The sequence below is a fragment of the Pongo pygmaeus genome, chromosome 10, assembly GCF_028885625.2.
Source record: "Pongo pygmaeus isolate AG05252 chromosome 10, NHGRI_mPonPyg2-v2.0_pri, whole genome shotgun sequence".
NCBI classification, from domain to species: domain Eukaryota; kingdom Metazoa; phylum Chordata; class Mammalia; order Primates; family Hominidae; genus Pongo; species Pongo pygmaeus.
In genome coordinates, this window is record NC_072383.2 from 37006328 (window position 1) to 37024166 (window position 17839).

General features: G+C 35.9%; 1 protein-coding gene across 1 annotated transcript in view; it reads right to left on the reverse strand.

Annotated features, from left to right (window-relative positions):
• Positions 1–6638: 6638 nt before the first annotated feature.
• ABCD2 (ATP binding cassette subfamily D member 2) overlaps positions 6639–17839 on the reverse strand; it is a 71260-nt gene continuing 60059 nt past the window's right edge. Inside the window, exon 10 of the mRNA XM_054442875.2 lies at positions 6639–10000. Coding sequence (XP_054298850.1) covers positions 9781–10000 — 220 coding nt within the window. The 3' untranslated portion in view covers positions 6639–9780. The remainder of the gene's footprint in view (positions 10001–17839) is intronic.

Here is a 17839-nt window from a genome sequence, read left to right on the forward strand (position 1 = left end):
GACAATCTAGTCCCCAGGCAAGAAGGAGGTCTGCTTTGGGAAAGGGCTGTTACTGTCTTTGTGTAAAGTATAAACTAAGTTTCTCCCAAAGTTATTTCAGCCTACACCCAGGAATGAACAAGGACAGCTTGGAGGTTAGAAGCAAGATGGAGTCAGCTAAGTTGGATCTCTTTCACTGTCTCCATCATAATTTTGCAAAGGTGGTTTCAATCCCTCCCTTTGGGTTTTATAACACCTTAATCTTAAGGTGTAGATTATGAAGATAGGAAAACGCTGTGGATCGCTCTGGCTTCTTCCTGCTGACAGGAGACATAGTGGGAATGGGAGTGAACCCCAAGGTGAGAAGAGTGGAACCTCTTTGCAACTGTCTGAGTGTACTCATGCAGGCCTGGTTGAGCTTCCAAGGCTTGCATGGCAGAAACATTAGTACTCTTATCTACAGTTTTACTACAGTGTTTAAGTGAACAGCCTACTGTAAGGTAAATAACGAGTCCTAGGATGAGTAGTACAATTTCCAATTTTAAAAGCAAAGATTTGAAAGCATTAGTTTGGGGACTTCTAATCCACAAAGAATTTAGAATTTAGCTTACACTGCAGAAAAACACCTCAAGAACAGCTAACAACAGTGTACTATAGTTTTTCTTTTGAAGCATAATTTTTGTCTCTCTAGTCCCCATTTTTATTAAAAACAAATCTTGGTAGAACTAATTTGTTTACAAAATAAACTTTAGTCTTACTGTACTTGGCCTGATTATTTGCATGAAGTGCAGCAAGAGTAATTATTTTTCACTTAGACTAACAAAGCCTAAAAATAAAGCCTTTAAAAATTTGGCTTAGATAGGAGTCTGTTCCATGAGGAATCTCAGATAAGATTTTTTTTTGAGATGAAGTCTCGCTCTTGTCACCCAGGCTGGAGTGCAATGGCATAATCTTGGCTCACTGTAAACACCACCTCCCGGGTTCAAGCGATTCTCTTGCCTCAGCCTCCCGAGTAGCTGAGATTACAGGTGCCTGCAACCATGGCAGGCTAATTTTTGTATTTTTAGTAGAGATGGGGTTTCACCATGTTGGTCAGGCTGGTCTCGAACTCCTGACCACAGGTGATCCACCCTCCTCAGCTTCCCAAAGTGCTGGGATTACAGGCGTGAGCCACTGCGCCCGGCCTCAGATAAGATTTTTTAAAAGCCAAGCCCAGCCATGGGTTTGTACTCTCAAATACCTGTGAGTTGGGCAAATTCCTCTTCTCTCGGATAACTATAACCATATGCCAACCTCTCTCTCGTATACATATTAATACATTTAGTCCCCACAACATTCAATGAAGTAAGTGCCATTATTATCTCCATTTTAAAAATGAGAAACCTGAGGCATGAAGAGGTTATATAACATTCTCAGCAGGGAGATGACAGAGGCAAGACCCCACCAAGCAGTCTTTCTCCAAAGCTAGTGTACCTAATCATCACTCAAGCCAATACCTAAGGCTGGTGGTGAGAAGAGGTGCTGTATTTCTAACAGGCTTTATTATTGGTGAAAATTTGCTTTCTGCTGTGAATTGACCTTTTCGTTGTTGTGATCAGGTCTTGTGGCCATTAGGGTAAGGTTGTTCTGTTGGCATTGAGTTTTTTTTATACAAACACAAAAAGAAAGTAAAAAGACTTTAATTTGAGGAAAGACCTCTTTAAGAAAATTGGCTTGATAATAGTAAGAGTATAGGATCTATGAATTCCTGGACCTAGTCCACCTGACTTGAGGGATGTTGAGAGCTACCCAAAGAAGCAGAAAGAGGAAGGATATACAGTTTGGGGACTCAAAGAGAGAGGAAAACATGGAGCTAGATAGTCCACTTATATAGTTATTGTAATATCTAATTTCTATTGAATCAAGAATTAGAAGACATGTTTGTAAAACTTTTATTATCACCATTCTGTTTGGAATATTTAAACCAGTGGGTTAATTCTTAATTTATTCTGGAGAGGAGGAAAGAAAGTAGATGAAATAAATATTATGAAATTCCCAAGATGCCTAATTTTTCTGTTCAGCAGAAAAGAAAAAACTGCACATTATAATTTTACTTAATAATGTGGGTTTAATACACAAAAATATGAAGGAGTGAGTGCACTTTTTAATATTCCTCTCCTACAGTAATTTTATTCATTCTCAGAAATTAACCTTTATTTTTTCATTCATATTTTTATTTTTTGCTCCATTTGTATTCATTTGTTCACTCATGCATTTATGCATCTATTGAATAAATACTTTTCAAGTGTCCCCTATCTGCCATGTATTGTTCTAGGTGCCATGAATACTAACTAAATAAGACAAGCAAGATTCCTACCCCACAGAGCTTATAGTCTAAGAAGGGTGGAGGTTATATGAAGTTAGAATCAATTGTCATATAAATAAATAAGATAAATGGAGATAATAATAAGTTACATGAACAATACAACTGGGTAATGTGTTGAAGAAGGACTGGTTGGGGGAGTATTTTAGATTGAATAGTCTGAGATTATGTGACAAATAAATAGTGACTGATTGAATGAATGAATGAGTGATTAGGGAAGATACATGATAAAAGGTAGCATATGATAAATATAATGGTAAGATTTGAAATAAAGTCCTCTATGGTCATAATAAAGGAAAATATACAACTGGAAAAAAATTTTAAATGTCCTTGAAACTAGATAGGGTTTTGATAGATGAAGATGGTAGGGTAAGGGCATTGTTGGCTGAGAAAATAAAATGAGTAAGAGGAAAAGCAAAAGGGAACACCCACTGTGTCCAGTCAAGGGAATGAAGAACACAGGAATGGAGGAGGGATAAGGGGAAACAGCTATTTGGAAGCAGAGAAAACAAATTGAGGCCAGATCATGGTGGGCCTTAAATACCATGAAACAAGTTTTAATTAAAAACATTTTTTTCAGGCTAAGGCTTGAAAAGACATTTGTCTAAAGATGATATACAAATGACCAACAACATATGAAAGGATGCTCACTATCACTAATCATGAGAGAAATGCTAATCAAAACTACAATGAGATATCACATCATACTCATTAGATTGACTCCTATCCAAAAAGTAGGAAATAACAAGTGTTGGTAAGGATGTGGAGAAATTGGAGCCCTTGTGCACTGTTAGTAGGACTGTAAAATAGTGCAGCAACTAGGAAAAACAGGTTGGAGATTCCACACACACGCAAATAAAAACTCAGCAATTCGTTTCTAGGTATATATCCAAAAGAACTGAAAACATGGTCTCAAAGAGATAATCGTACAACCATATTCACACAGCACTATTCACAATAGCCAAGAGGCTGAAGCAACCCAAGTAAATGATTAGGCAAAATATGGTATATACATGTACTGGACTGTTATTCAGCTTTAAAAAGGAAGGAAATTCTATCACATGCTACAACATGGAGGAATCTTGTGGACATTATGCTAAATGAAATAAGCCAGTCACAAAAAAGCAAATACTGTATAATTCCACTTATATAATGTATCCAAAGTTGTCAAATTCAGAGAAACAGAAAGTAGACTGGTGGTTACTTGGAACTAGGGGTTGGAGAAAAAGGAGAGTTTAATGGATATAGAGTTTCAGATCTGCCAGATAAAGTTCTGAACATCTGCTTCACAACAATGTGAATATAGTTAACATTACTGAACTGTACACATAAAAATGTTAAAGATGGTAAATTTTATGTTACGTGTTTTTTACCAAAATAAAAAAGAATTCAGTAACTTAAGTCCTCAAAATATTTATGCTGCTTTGTAATAAACTTCTAAGGGGTTGTGTGTGTATATGTGTATGTGCATGTGCATGTGTGTATGTGTGTTAGGTTGTAGTAAAATATATGTATAGAAGGTCCCTGCCTTATGAGAGTTTGACCTAGGATTTTTCAACTTTGCCATTGTGTGGAAGTGATATGTGTCCAGTAGAAACTGTACTTCCAGTTTCCAATTTTGAACTTTGATCTTTTCCTGGGCTAGAGATATGCAGTATGATACTCTCTTGCACTGCTAGGCAGCATCAGTGAGCCTCAGTTCCCAGTCAGCCACTGATCAGAAGGGTAAACAACTAATACTCTACAGTGCACTATGATGCTAGATGATTTTGCCCAACTGTAGGCTAATGTAATGCAACTGAGCACATTTAAGGTAGGCGAGACTAAACTATGATGTTTGGCAGGTTAGGTATATTAAATGTACTTTTGATTTACGATATTTTCAACTTACTATCTGTTTATCAAAATGTAACCCTCTCTTAAGTCAAGGAGCATCTGTAGCTGCTTGGATCTACATTAACCTCATTTATCTATACCCTACCTATGTGAGTCTTGGAAACTTGTCTCATATAAACAATGAGCTAGCCTAAAAAAGGGGACTTTGACAATTGCTTCATCAGTCTTTGTCACTCTAGAAATAACAGCATCTGCATGTTGAAAAAGCTCTCATTATATTAGCTTTCCATAAGATGTCACCTGATTATAAGACCTCTTTTGCACCTTCCCAGGTGAGTCATCAGACAATTCTTTAGTTTTCTACATTTGTAGGTCCAATGCATTTTAATTAAATCTAATATATTTAATATATACAAATTAAATATACTTCACATATAAAGTTACTCCTTATTTATATGGATTAAACTAACTAAAATTAAATGATATAGCCAAGTTAATATTATTTCATGTTTATCAATATTTCATTGCTTCATTGCTACATAATCTATTTTTAGGTATAATATTAAATCACATAAAAACTCACAAGTGAATACTTAATCTTTTTGTTTCTATATTGGGTCACAAGTACTGAGACAAATTATGTAACTTTAAATATTATTAACTTTGGAATTCTTGTTTATTATACAACTATAATTGTTTATTTTTCTTTTGCTTTTTAGAACTTTCCTGCTATGTTTATCTGCATTTTGTGGTAACATAAGAGACTTACCTTTGAATGTATAAAACTGGCTCGTTTTACATGATCTGAACTTGAGAAGCTGTTTCTTAGGTTTCAAGACAACATGCTAAATACATGGGACCATCTACTGGGGAAGGATGATATAGTCCTATGGACTGGTTTTATTGGAACTTGTAATAGCCCAAGTTAAAGATCATGAGGATTGTGAAGCCCAAAAGGGTATTTTTGAGGGAATCCTGCTGCCAGAATATGCTTATCACTTAAATTGCAACAGAGTGGTCTTAGATAGAAAATACAAGAGCTGAGAAGATACTACAAAACAAGTAAGTCATTTATATGGAGCCACAACATCTAACAGGCATACATTTGTTTAATATTGATATAGTAAAATATTTCATGAGGGCTCTGACAAGGACTGTCTTGTTAATCTCTGAATCCCTAGCATAGTAACTGGTACATGGAAGTGTCAACAAGTATTTACTGAATCAGTGAATGAATAATGACAACCAGAGCCTCAAAACTTTTGAAAATTTGCCTTATATTCTCCCTTTCCCATACGACCACACCCATAATTTACAATAAAAAAAATACAAATATGAAGTGTAACATAAATTCCCTTTTTAGATGAAAGGTGCATCTATCTGTTTGGTTAACCAGAAACCTTGAGTCAGTAAAAATTATACTTAATATTTATGTTAAAAATAGTAATAATGAAAAATGACCTAAACTAATTAAAAGAAGGTTATGTGGACTTACATAGGCTTTATAATCAAATATTGCTCGTGTCAAATTTCAGATCTGTAGTTTGGGTATTGTATGAGGTTGGATTAATTACTTAACCTTTCTCTCCTCATTTTCCTTTTTTATTAAATTAGCATTTTGTGAAGATTTGGTGGGTCTGTAAATGCAATGATTTGTGCCTACAGCTGTTGACTTTTTGTGACTAAGGGCATTCATTTTCCTAATTTTCAATGGTCACAAGCATCTTCAGACAGGGACCAAATTTTATTTAGTAATAGAACTTAGCACAGTGCCTGGCATAGGTAGGTACTTAATAAATGTGTTGTATTAATAAAGAAAATTAATATTTAAATAACTATTTGGTGACTATTGTCTATAGTTCTACACATGGTTATATACAATACAATGTATAAGTAAGGTGTATATAGACATATACCCAACATGGCCATTTAAAGTATAGAAACAGGGTATTTTGTAAAAATGGAATAATTTGTAATTCCTTTGATTAATCTAGTCTTTTTCTTAATGGTTAAGGAATTCATAAGGAATGATGAGTTCAAGTAAATACACATCAGATGGAAATTATATTATAATGTACTCACACACAGCCACAATCTCATTTAGCTACATAATGATTTTTACCTTTAAGGACATTTTTCTCATTCATTTTCATTAATACAATTCTGGCTTATAAATAGACCATTGGTTTTGAAAATTTCACAATATAAAATGTAAACCAGCCCTGAACTTGGTAGTCAGGAAAAGCATCAACAATGAAGAAGAAATTGGTTTTTAAAAAAATATTATATACATCCACCTGAAAGCGCTCATGTGGCAAACATTAGAAGTACAACCCCAAAACATATTCAACATATCTAAATGTATATAATCGGAACTGTAAATAGCCTAGGCTATGTGAAAGTGCTTTTCACTTCTAAATGAGGACAATTTTGCCCATAAAGTAATTATATCAAAGTCATCTTTTTAAATCAATGATTTAATAAACTTTACCATCATTTTATGCATATATCAGAAGTGTGTAACATTCTCTGGACTTGGGTTTCAATGTGTAACAGATTTTTCTAGACTTATTGAATCAAAAAGCTATTCCAAACATATTAGAATAGGATGAATCTATTGCCAAATATGAAACTATACTTGGAACCAATGTTTCAAATAAAAGCTAGCATATTCATTTATGCCTTTACTGACAGACCAAAACTTGAGACAAAAACCAAATTTCTATCAAGAGAAAACCATTCCCACTGTAAACAAATGTAAATTTGAGTTGAGTTTTAAGGTATATCATTCTTCTTGAGATTATTTGAGAGGGATTATTACACATTATCCTGCTTACAAGAACACAAACTGTTTTAGACTCATGCTTGGCATAACATTACATGCTGTAGAAATATAATGCAACGTTTTCATAGAATGCAACTTATTTTTCAAGTTTAAGAGTTAACCTAAAGAATGCACATTTTAAACTCAAGCTCCATAAACTTATGGCATTTTGTTTGACCAAAAATATGTCAAACGTTTGGGCAAATAGATATAACATGGTAAAAGCAGTTTGAAACTTGAAATATTCTTTCTTTTTTCCTTTCCTCATCTATCCCTTGCTGTATTCAAAAATGGCTAGTTTCTCAGTCTTTTTCATGTTTTCCGTAAAATATAAGAGTAGTAAAATATGGTATACCCATCGGACCATTTGGAAACAATTGAATGGTAGATAAATACAAGTTCAAATCAGAGATGTTTTCCCCTCCAAGTTAAGGATATTGGTCCTGAAAAATAAATTCAGAAAACAAATAGGCACAAAAAGCTCATGGAAAACATGTGCATATTAGAACTTTAACATTTAAATTATAGTGTACATAGTTTTTAATACAGAATTTTAGGCATCTTTGAATCCTGTACGTCATAAATAATGAGTCTTTTTTGCTTTAGCTCATGGGTAAAATATATTAAATAATGACTAATTATAAATCTAATATTTGTTTTGGCATTCTTTTCAATGTTTCAAAACAAAATTATCAGGTTTTTAAAAATTATGTTTTATTTTTGTATTATGAAAATTAAGGCATGAAAATTATATACATCCTTCACATGAGGATTTTTCATTTTCTTCTTGTACCTTTAAAAGTTAACTTAAAACACTTGGCTCAGACTTTTCCCCTTGTAGCAGTATAAACTGGATAATCACTTATGTAGAAAAGATTAACGAATAATTTTTAGCAAGTTTAAGTTTTGGTTCCATGCTTCTTAAAAAAAATCTTTAATTCCTGCCTCACTTTTCTAACAGGAAATATTAGTAACTGATGAATAAGTAGGTGATAATACTAACAGAAAACATTGGACAAATGTACTGATCATAATTTTATATTGCATTCCTTCATGTAAGTTGGTTACATTTATTGAAAATTAAAAATGCACTAGTTATCACGGCAGAATTGAAAATGTAGAAATGTTATGATGTTCTATAACGATCATTATGAATGACTTCAGGTACTCTATCACCTGAAAAGTCTAAGAATCACAGACTTAACATCTATTATGGCTGTCTCAATGGGCAAATAAAATCCTAGGCCACTAACAACTGATCATTCCAATATTCTTCTGGTATATCAACGTGGTATCATAGGCAGCAAGAGATAAAGTTTCAGTCTTGGCTTTCCAACTCCAGTGCACACAAATAGAATAAAATCTATTTCATATGACTAGTCCATATAGATTATTTCTCATTATGTTCAATAAATATTAAATTTACCAAAACCATAATTATTTGCCCTTCTCATTGCTAATGCCTTAGAGGTACATTAATATTGAGTAAGACTGCATAGTTGCTGAATGATTTACTAACTTTCTCATTTCATTTTAAACCACAGAACAATGATCTTTGCACTTTGTACTTAATTTTCATTTCTTGTAAACAATAACCAAATAACAATAAGACTAACATTATGAAATTTATTTTATTTTCTACACCTCATCTAACTTTTATTGCTATTATAGCCCAGTTTGATTTAAAGGATAATAGCAAAAGAGCACTAAACCAGGGAGTCAGGAGAACTTCATTTGATTTCTCGATCTTTCCTTAAGTAAAGTGCATGATTAGGGCAAGTCTGAGTGTCAATTTTCTCAAAAGCAAAGTAGGAAAAATAGTATTTCTCTCAAAACATTGTCATAAACATTAAGGTGAAATGATGTAAATGGGGATTGTAAATTATAAAGTACTATTCCAATATATGTTACTAATATGATTCTCAGAATCCTTAAGTCTTTTATACCACTGCAGTTCTTAAAATGTAGACTCATCCTTGGGCAAAAAAACAAGCTGTGTATTTCCGAACAGAAGTTGCAATAGGTAATTCTGCTAAGGAAATTATCAGGTTGAGACATTGTTTGGATACTCCTTTTCTATATTGGCAATTCTCTTTTTAAAATGAAAGGGTTTATTAAAAATATTTAAGATTCATACTAAAATTAATTTGTTATATGCCCTCATTAAGATGCTTTAAGTCCAAAATTTAAAAATATGGCATTTTATACATTTTAGCCATGCTTTTTTCTTTCAACAAATGCCATTAAAACAATTTTTATATTGAAATTATTTATAAAACTGTCAGCTATTTTGTACAGGTTTAGTTGGCCACCAGCAATAATCAATTTGAATTCTAGCTATTAAACCTAATATCAACCATAAATGGACTAAATGTCACTCAAAGTTTGAATTTTATGCACTTGGTATCAACCCAAATGCTGCTCAGTTTAACTTGTTTCATTTCCAGAATATCTGCCATGTTTATTAAGAACTTCAGACACACCACATATACATAGTAAATCTCATATTCATCATGAATTCACCTAGAAAATCCTGTTTTACAAGTGCATTAGGCCTTCACTAGGAATTAGTATAAGTTATAATGACTGACTTTACATAATGCATTTGTTTATTTTCTTCTGAAAAGTCAGATCATATACTTCCTTAATGCTAAAATCTTATAAAACATGTCTTGCTGCCTTTTTTTCTCTGTGCTTAGCTTAACATACTTCATGCAGTATAACAGAATGTCTTTGAGCCTTTATCTAATAATTAACTTTAAAAATATGTCAAAACAAATTAAGATGTCTCATCTTCATTTTTAACTGTTTTCAGCACTGAGTCTTCTCCCAAAATTTTACATAGTTCATTGAGTCTCTGCTGCATTTTGGGAATTCCAGCTAGCTGAGATTCTAGCTTTTGTTTTTCTTCACTCAATGTCAAACGGATAGCAGTATCCAATTGTTCAAAGCGCCAACCTCCTTCACCATCAAACTGTAATAAATGTGTGTGGTATTTCCTGCATAATTAAAATGAAATAATATTATTAGCCATAATGTTGAAAAATCATTTTAGTTGTAGGTTTATCATTCGAATTGATACTGAAAGGCAAATTTTAAGTAGGTGCTATTTTACATTTGAGTTTTAAGGACATATCAAGAAGTTAAATACTGTGTTTTTTTAAAACCCAAAAGTCATTAATCTGATCTTTAGGAAAATATTATTATTTTTTTCATATTCTGGATGTATTTTAACTGTAAAGGAAGACATGCTGTTGCATGTATTTAATTTATCTTCATAACTCAATTTGGCTCCTGAATAAATAGTAAGGCATTCTTAGGATGGGAGTAAGGAAAGGAAGCTGAGGAAAGAAAATCAACATTAAAAGGTCATAGAAAAACTAAGGAAAATAAAGGAAATACAATAGCAATTCATTAATACACCATCCTTTGGGAAAGAGTTCTTCTACATAAGTAAAATTTTCTCAATAATAAATATAGTTTAAAAACATTTTAAAAAACAACCCTTTGATAGAAGAAATGTTTTAAAGATACTTCCACATTTTTATATAATTTAATCTCTTTCTTAGGGCTCAGTTTCATAATTAGGAACTTCACAGAGGTACAGAGATTATTTTACTGATGAGATAGGAGATGATCCACCTTGTCCTAAATGAGGCTGAGGTCACCATTCTGTGGGCTTTGTAGGGGATATTTGGTGAAAGAAAAGTTGGCAGAGCTGGTCCTGCATGGCTGAGCCACCTGCATTTTTTCACTGCTGAACTGGCCTATATTCTTATGTGTCCTCAATTTTTCTGCCTTCCTCTATAGTTTTTCTCACTTCTTGCTTCCTTTTAAGATCTCGTCTGTCATTGTTAACTATGATCGGTGGGCTTTTTTCAAGCAGTTTCCTCCTGCTTTTTAAAAAATTGAGATATAATTCACATACCATAAGTTCATCCTTTAAAGCGTAAAATTCAATGATTCTTAGCATACTCACAAGCTCATGCAACCATCACCAGTAATTTCAGAACATTCTCTTCAACCCCAGAAGAAACCCATTACCCATCAGCAGTCTTTCTCCATTTCCCTTTCCACCCAGCCCCTGACAACCACTAATCTCCTCTCTATCTCTATAGATTTCTCTATTACAGACATTTCATATACATGGAATTATAGAATATGTGGCCTTTTGTGACTGACTTCTTTTACTTATACAAATGATTTCAACGCACAGAGGGTGGAGGAAGATGGTGGAATAGGACTCTACAGTGATCATCCGCTTGCAGGAAAACATCAAATTGAGCAACCATCTACACACAAAAATACCTCTGCAGAAGAAAAGGAAACCAGGCAAGAGTTCACAGTATCTGGTTATAGAATAATAATAAGAAAATAGTCATTGAAGTGGGTAGGAAGAGCAGTTTTACATTCTCCAAGTCACCCATGTCCCAACCACAAAGTGCACAGCTCAGAGAGAAATACCATCTACTTGGGGAAAAGAGAGGGATGTAAGCATAAGACTTTGCATTGGAACACACTACCAGGCCTGCCACAGTAAAACCCAGCACTAGACAGACTCCTATAGCCCCTCACTTCTGCTGGTACCTGCAGACTGAGCCTCTGAACCTGCCTCAGTGCCAGACAGAAACCTGTTGTCCCTGCCAGACAAACTTAATTTCTGGTCTGCATCACCACGAACCAATTAACTATAGAAGCCATGGGCTCCAAATAGCCCACAGTGGCAGGCAGGACTCAGTGGCTGGGGGCTCAGATTTCAGCTCAGCACTGTGCCAGCCTTGGTGGCCAAGGGATTCCACCCTGACACTGCACCATCCACCATGGTCCTGGGCTTAGAGTGCTCTTGGTGTTGCAATAGCTGCAGCAATCACTATCTTAGAAACCACAAAAGGTGACCTGCCTAGAATTTCTGGATAGGCTTACTGTCAAAGAACTTTCCCAGACAAAGCTAGACTATGCAAACTGGAATAAATTTCTAGGTCTTTAATGTGTAGACATCAGCTCATGACCACAAGGATGAAGAACAATCCGGGAAATGGGCCTCACCAAATGGACAGAATAAAGTGCCAGTGACTGACTCTAAAAAGATGAAGATGTTTGACCTGCCTGACAAAAAAATTAAAATAGTTGTTTTTTAAGTAAGCTTAATGAATAATATGGTTTGCCTGCATCCCCACCCAAAATCTCATTTTGAATTGTAATCCCCATAAGCCCCATGTGTCAAGGAAGAGACAAGGTGTAGGCAGTTGGATCATGGGGATGGTTTTCCCCATGCTGTTCTCATAATAATGAGTGAGTTTTCATGAGATCTGGAGGTTTTGTAAGTGTTTGGTAGTTCCTCCTGTGTTCTTTCTCTTTCCTGCTGCCTTGTGAAGAAGGTGCCTTTCTTCCCGTTTGACTTCCACCATGATTGTAAGTTTCCTGAAGCCTCCCCAACCATGCTGAACTGTGAGTCAATTAAACCCTTTTTCCTTTATAAATTACCCAGTCTAGGGCAGTTCTTTATAGCAATATGAAAACAGACTAATACAGTAAATTGGTACTGGTAGAGTGGGGTACTGCTATAAAGATACCCAGGCCTAGCATGGTGGCTCATGCCTGTAATCCCAGAACTTTGGGAGTCTGAGGCAGGTGGATCATGAGGTCAGGAGTTCAAGACCAGCCTGGCCAAGATGGTGAAACCCCATCTCTACAAAACATACAAAAAGTAGCTGGGCATGATGGCAGGTGCCTGTAATCCCAGCTACTCAGGAGGCTGAAGCAGGGAATTGCTTGAACCCAGGAGGTGATGTTGCAGTGAGCTGAGATCACACCACTGTACTCCAACCTGGGTGACAGAGTGAGACTCTGTCTCAAAAAAAAAAAAAAAAAAAGAAAAAGATACCCAAAAATGTGGAAGTGACTTTGGAACTGGGTAACAGGCAGAGATTGAAACAGTTTTGAGGGCTCAGAAGATGGGAAGATGTGGGAAAGTTTGGAATTTCCTAGGGACTTATTGAATTGCTTTGACCAAAATGCTGATAGTAATATGAGCAATGAGGGCCAGGCTGAAGTAGTCTCAGATGAAGATGAGAATCTTCTTGGGAACTAAAGCAAAGCTGACTCTTGCTGTTTTAGCAGAGACTGGTGGCATTTTGCCCGTGCCCTAGAGATCTGCAGAACTTTGAACTTGAGAGAGATGATTTAGGCAGAAGAAATTTCTAAGCAGCAAAGCATTTAAGATGTAACCTGGGTGCTCTTAAAAGTGTTCAGTTTTATGCTTCACAAAGAGATGATTTGGAATTGGAACTTATGTTTGAAAGGAAAGCAGAGCATTAAAGTTTAGAAAATTTACAGCCTGGCGATACAATGGAAAAGAAAATCCCCTTTTCTTGGGAGAAATTCAAGCCAGCTGCAGAAATTTGCATAAGTAATGAGGAACCAAATGTTAATCACCAAGACAATGGGGAAAATGTCTCCAAGGCATGTAAGTGGTCTTCATGGCATCCCTGGAGGCATAGGAGGTAAAAATGGTTTCCTGGGCCAGGTCCAGGAACTTGCTGTTTTGTGCAGTCTCAGGACTTGGTGCCCTATGTCCCAGCTGTGGCTAAAATGGGCCAATGTACAGCTCAGGCCATTCCTTCTGAGGGTACAAGCCCCAATCCTTGGTGGTTGGACCTGTGGTGCACAGAAGTCAAGAATTGAGGTTTGGGAAGCTCTGCCTAGATTTCAGAGGATGTATGGAAACACCTGGATGTCCAGGCAGAAGTTTGCTGCAGGGTCAGAGCCCTTATGGAGAACCATTGCTAGGGCAGTGCAGAAGGAAAATGTGAGGTCAGAGCCCCCACACAGAGTCCCCACTGGGGCATTGCCTAGTGGAGCTGTGAGAAGAGGGCCACCATCCTCCAGACCCCAGAATTGTAGATCCACTAACAGCTTGCACCATGCACCTGGAAAAGCAGCAGACACTCAATGCCAGCCCATGAAAGCAGCCATACACTGCAAAGCTACAGGGGTGAGCAGCCCAAGGCTATGGGAGCCCACCTCTTGCATCAGCAGCACCTGGATGTAAGACATGGAGTTAAAGATTATTTCAGAGCTTTAAGATTTGACTGATCCCCTGAATTTAGGATTTGCACAGGGCCTGTAGCCCCTTCTTTTTGGCCAATTTCTCCTATTTGGAATGGGTGTATTTGCCCATTTCATGTACCCCCATTATATCTAGGAAGTAACTAACTTTGGACTTGGACTCTTGGGTTATTGCTGGAATGAGTTAAGATGTTGAGGGGCTGTTGGAAGGGCATGATTGTGTTTTGAAAGTGAGGACATAAGATTTGGGAGGGGCCAGGGCAAAATGATACAGTTTGGCTGTTTCCTTACCCAAAATTTCATCTTGAATTGTATTCCCCATAATCTCCACGTGTCAAGGGAAAGACCAGGTGGAGGCAATTGGATCATGATGGGGTTTCCCCCATGTTGTTCTCATGATAGTGATTGAATTCTCATGAGATCTGATGGTATTATAAGTGTTTGGTAGTTCCTCGTGAGTTCATTCTCCTTCCTGCCAACTTGTGAATAAGGTGCTTTGCTTCCCCCTCACCTTCTGCCACGATCATAAGTTTTCTGAGCCCTCCCCAGCCATCCTGAACTGTGAGTCAATTAAGCCTCTTTTCTTTATAAATTACCCAGTCTCAGGAAGTTCTTTATAGCAGTATGAAAATGGACTAATACAGCACACTTCAATAAAATACAGAGAAACAATTCAGAAATCTATTAGAGAAATGCCACAGATATGAAATAATGGGAAAAAAGCCAGAAATGCTGAAAAATACAATGAAAAAAATTAAAAATGCAATGGAGACATCAATAGCAGAATTTATCAAACAGAAGAAAAAATATGTGAACTTGAAAACAGGTTACTTACAAACTTACGTTATGATACGAAGAAAGAATGAAAAGGAATGAAGAAAGCTTATGGGACTTATGGAATAGCATCAAAAGAGCAAATGTTGCCTGGACATGGTGGCTCATGCCTGTAATCCCATCACTTCGGGAGGCTGAGGTGGGTGGATAATGTGAGGTCAGGAGTTCAAGACCAGCCTGACCAACCTGGTGAAACCCCATCTCTACTAAAAATACAAAATTAGCCCAGCATGGTGGTGTGTGCCTGTACTCTCAGCTATTTGGGATGCTGAGACAGGAGAATTGCTTGAACCCAGGAAGCAGAGGTTGCAGTGAGCTAAGATCACACCATTGCACTCCAGCCTGGGTGACAAGAGTGAGACTCCAGCTCCAAAACAAAACAAAACAAAAAAAAGCAAATATATGAGTTGTTGGTATTCAAGAAGGAGTTAAGAAACATAAAGATTTATAAAGCTTATTTAAATAAATCATAGCAGAAACATTTCAAAATCTGGAGACAGATATAAATATCTAGGTACAGGAAGGTCAAAAGTCTTCAATCATACTCAATCCAAATTAAGACTACCCTATGATATATTACAATCAAACTGCCAAAAACCAAAGACAAAGAGAGAAACCTGAAAGGAAGAAAAAAATAACATATAAGGGAGTTCTAATATGTCTGTTGCCAGCTTTTTCAGCAGAAACCTCACAGGCCAGGCGAGAATGGAATTACATATTCAATGTGCTGAAGGGAAAAAACCTTTCAGCCGAGAATTCTGTTCTTAGCAAAATTGTCCTTTGGAAATGAAAGAGATAGACTTTCCCACACAAACTAAAGCTGAGGGGCTTTATCACCACCAGACATGTCTTACAAGGAGTACTAAAGGGAATTCTTCACATTGAAGGATATGATGCTAACGAGTAATAAGAAAACATTGGAAAGTATAAAACTCACTGGTAAAAGCAAGTAAACAGTCAAATTCAGAATACTCAAGTAATATAATGGGGGTATGTAAATCACCTATTTCTTTTTTTTATTATACTTTAAGTTCTAGGGTACATGTTCACAATGTGCAGGTTTGTTACATACGTATACATGTGCCATGTTGGTGTGCCGCACCCATTAACTCGTCATTTACATTAGGTATATCTCCTAATGCTATCTCTCCCTGCTGCCTCCACCCCACAACGGGCCATGGTGTGTGATGTTCCCCTTCCTGTGTCCAAGTGTTCTTATTGTTCAATTTCCACCTATGAGTGAGAACATGTGGTGTTTGGTTTTTTGTCCTTGCGATAGTTTGCTGAGAATGATGGTTTCCAGCTTCATCCATGTCCCTACAAAGGACATGAACTCATCCTTTTTTATGGCTTCATAGTATTCCATGGTGTATATGTGCCACATTTTCTTAATCCAGTCTATCATTGATGGACATTTGGGTTGGTTCCAAGTCTTTGCTATTGGTAAATCACTTATTTCTTTAGTATGAAGATAAAAAGACAAAACTATTAAAAATAATAACCATTAAAATAATTTGTTAAAGTATATACAATATAAAAAGATGTAAATTGTGACACTAAAAATTCAAAATGGGGAGATGAAGGGTAAAGGTTGTGTTTTTTTGCAATTTGTATATACTTTAACAACTAAAATAATTTGTTAACATATATACAATATAAAAAGATGTAAATTGTGATATTGAAAATTCAAATGGGGAGATAAAGGGTAAAGATTGTGCCTTTTTTGCAATTAAATTAAAGTTGTTATGAACTTAAAATAACATGTTATAAGATGTTTTTATAAGCCTCATGGTAACCATTAAGCAAAAACATATAATAGGTACAAAAATAACATGTTTAACTATAAGATGCTTTTTGTAAGCCTACAGAGCAAAAACCTGTAGTAGACGCACTAAAAATAAAAAGCAAGGAATCAAAACATATTACTAAAGAAAATCACTTACCCACAAAGAAAGACTGTGAGAGGAAAAAAGGAAGAAAATATCTACAAAACAACTAGAAAGCAATTAACAAAATGACAGGAGTAGTTCCTTACCTATTAATAATTACCTTGAATGTTAATGGATTAAGTTCTCCAATTAAAACACAGAGTTTCTGGGCCAGGTGCAGTGGCTCACGTCTGTAATCTCAGTGCTTTTGGAGGGCGAGGTGGGCAGATCACTTGAGGTCAGGAGTTTGAGACCAGCCTGGCCAACATGGTGAAACCCCGTCTCTACTAAAAAAAAAAAAAATTAGCTGGGTTTTGTGGTGGACCCCTGTAATCCTAGCTACTCAGGAGGCTGAGGCAGGAGAATCACTTGAACCTGGAAGTGGAGGTTGCAGTGAGCTGAGATCACACCACTGCACTCCAGCCTGGGCTTCAAAGCAAGACTCTGTCTCAAAAAAAAAAAAAAAAAAAAAAAAAAAGACACAGTGTCTGGATTAAAAAGCAAGACCCAACTGTGCGCTGCTTACAGGAGACTCACTTCATGTCAGGTAAAATAGACTTTAAGTGAAAGCTATAAAAGAGGCCAAGAATGTTATTATATAATAATAAACAGGTCAATTCAGCAAGAAGATATGATAATTCTGAATATATTTGAACCCAACATCAGAGCACATACATGTATAAGTCAAATACTCCTGGATCTGAAAGAAGTGAACTACAATACGAGTAGGAGACTTCAACACCCTACTTTCAGCAATTAGATCATCCAGACAGAAAATCAAGAAAGAAACACCAGATTTAAGCTGTATTCTAAACCAAACGGATCTAACAAACATTTATAGAAAATTTCATCGAAAAGCTTCAGAATATACATTCTTCTCAACTACACATGGAACATTCTCCAGGATAGATCACATGTAATGCCATAAAACAAGTCTTCAAAAATTTAAGAAGATTGAAATTATATCAAGTGTCTTTTCTCTCCTGAATGATATAAACCTAGAAATCA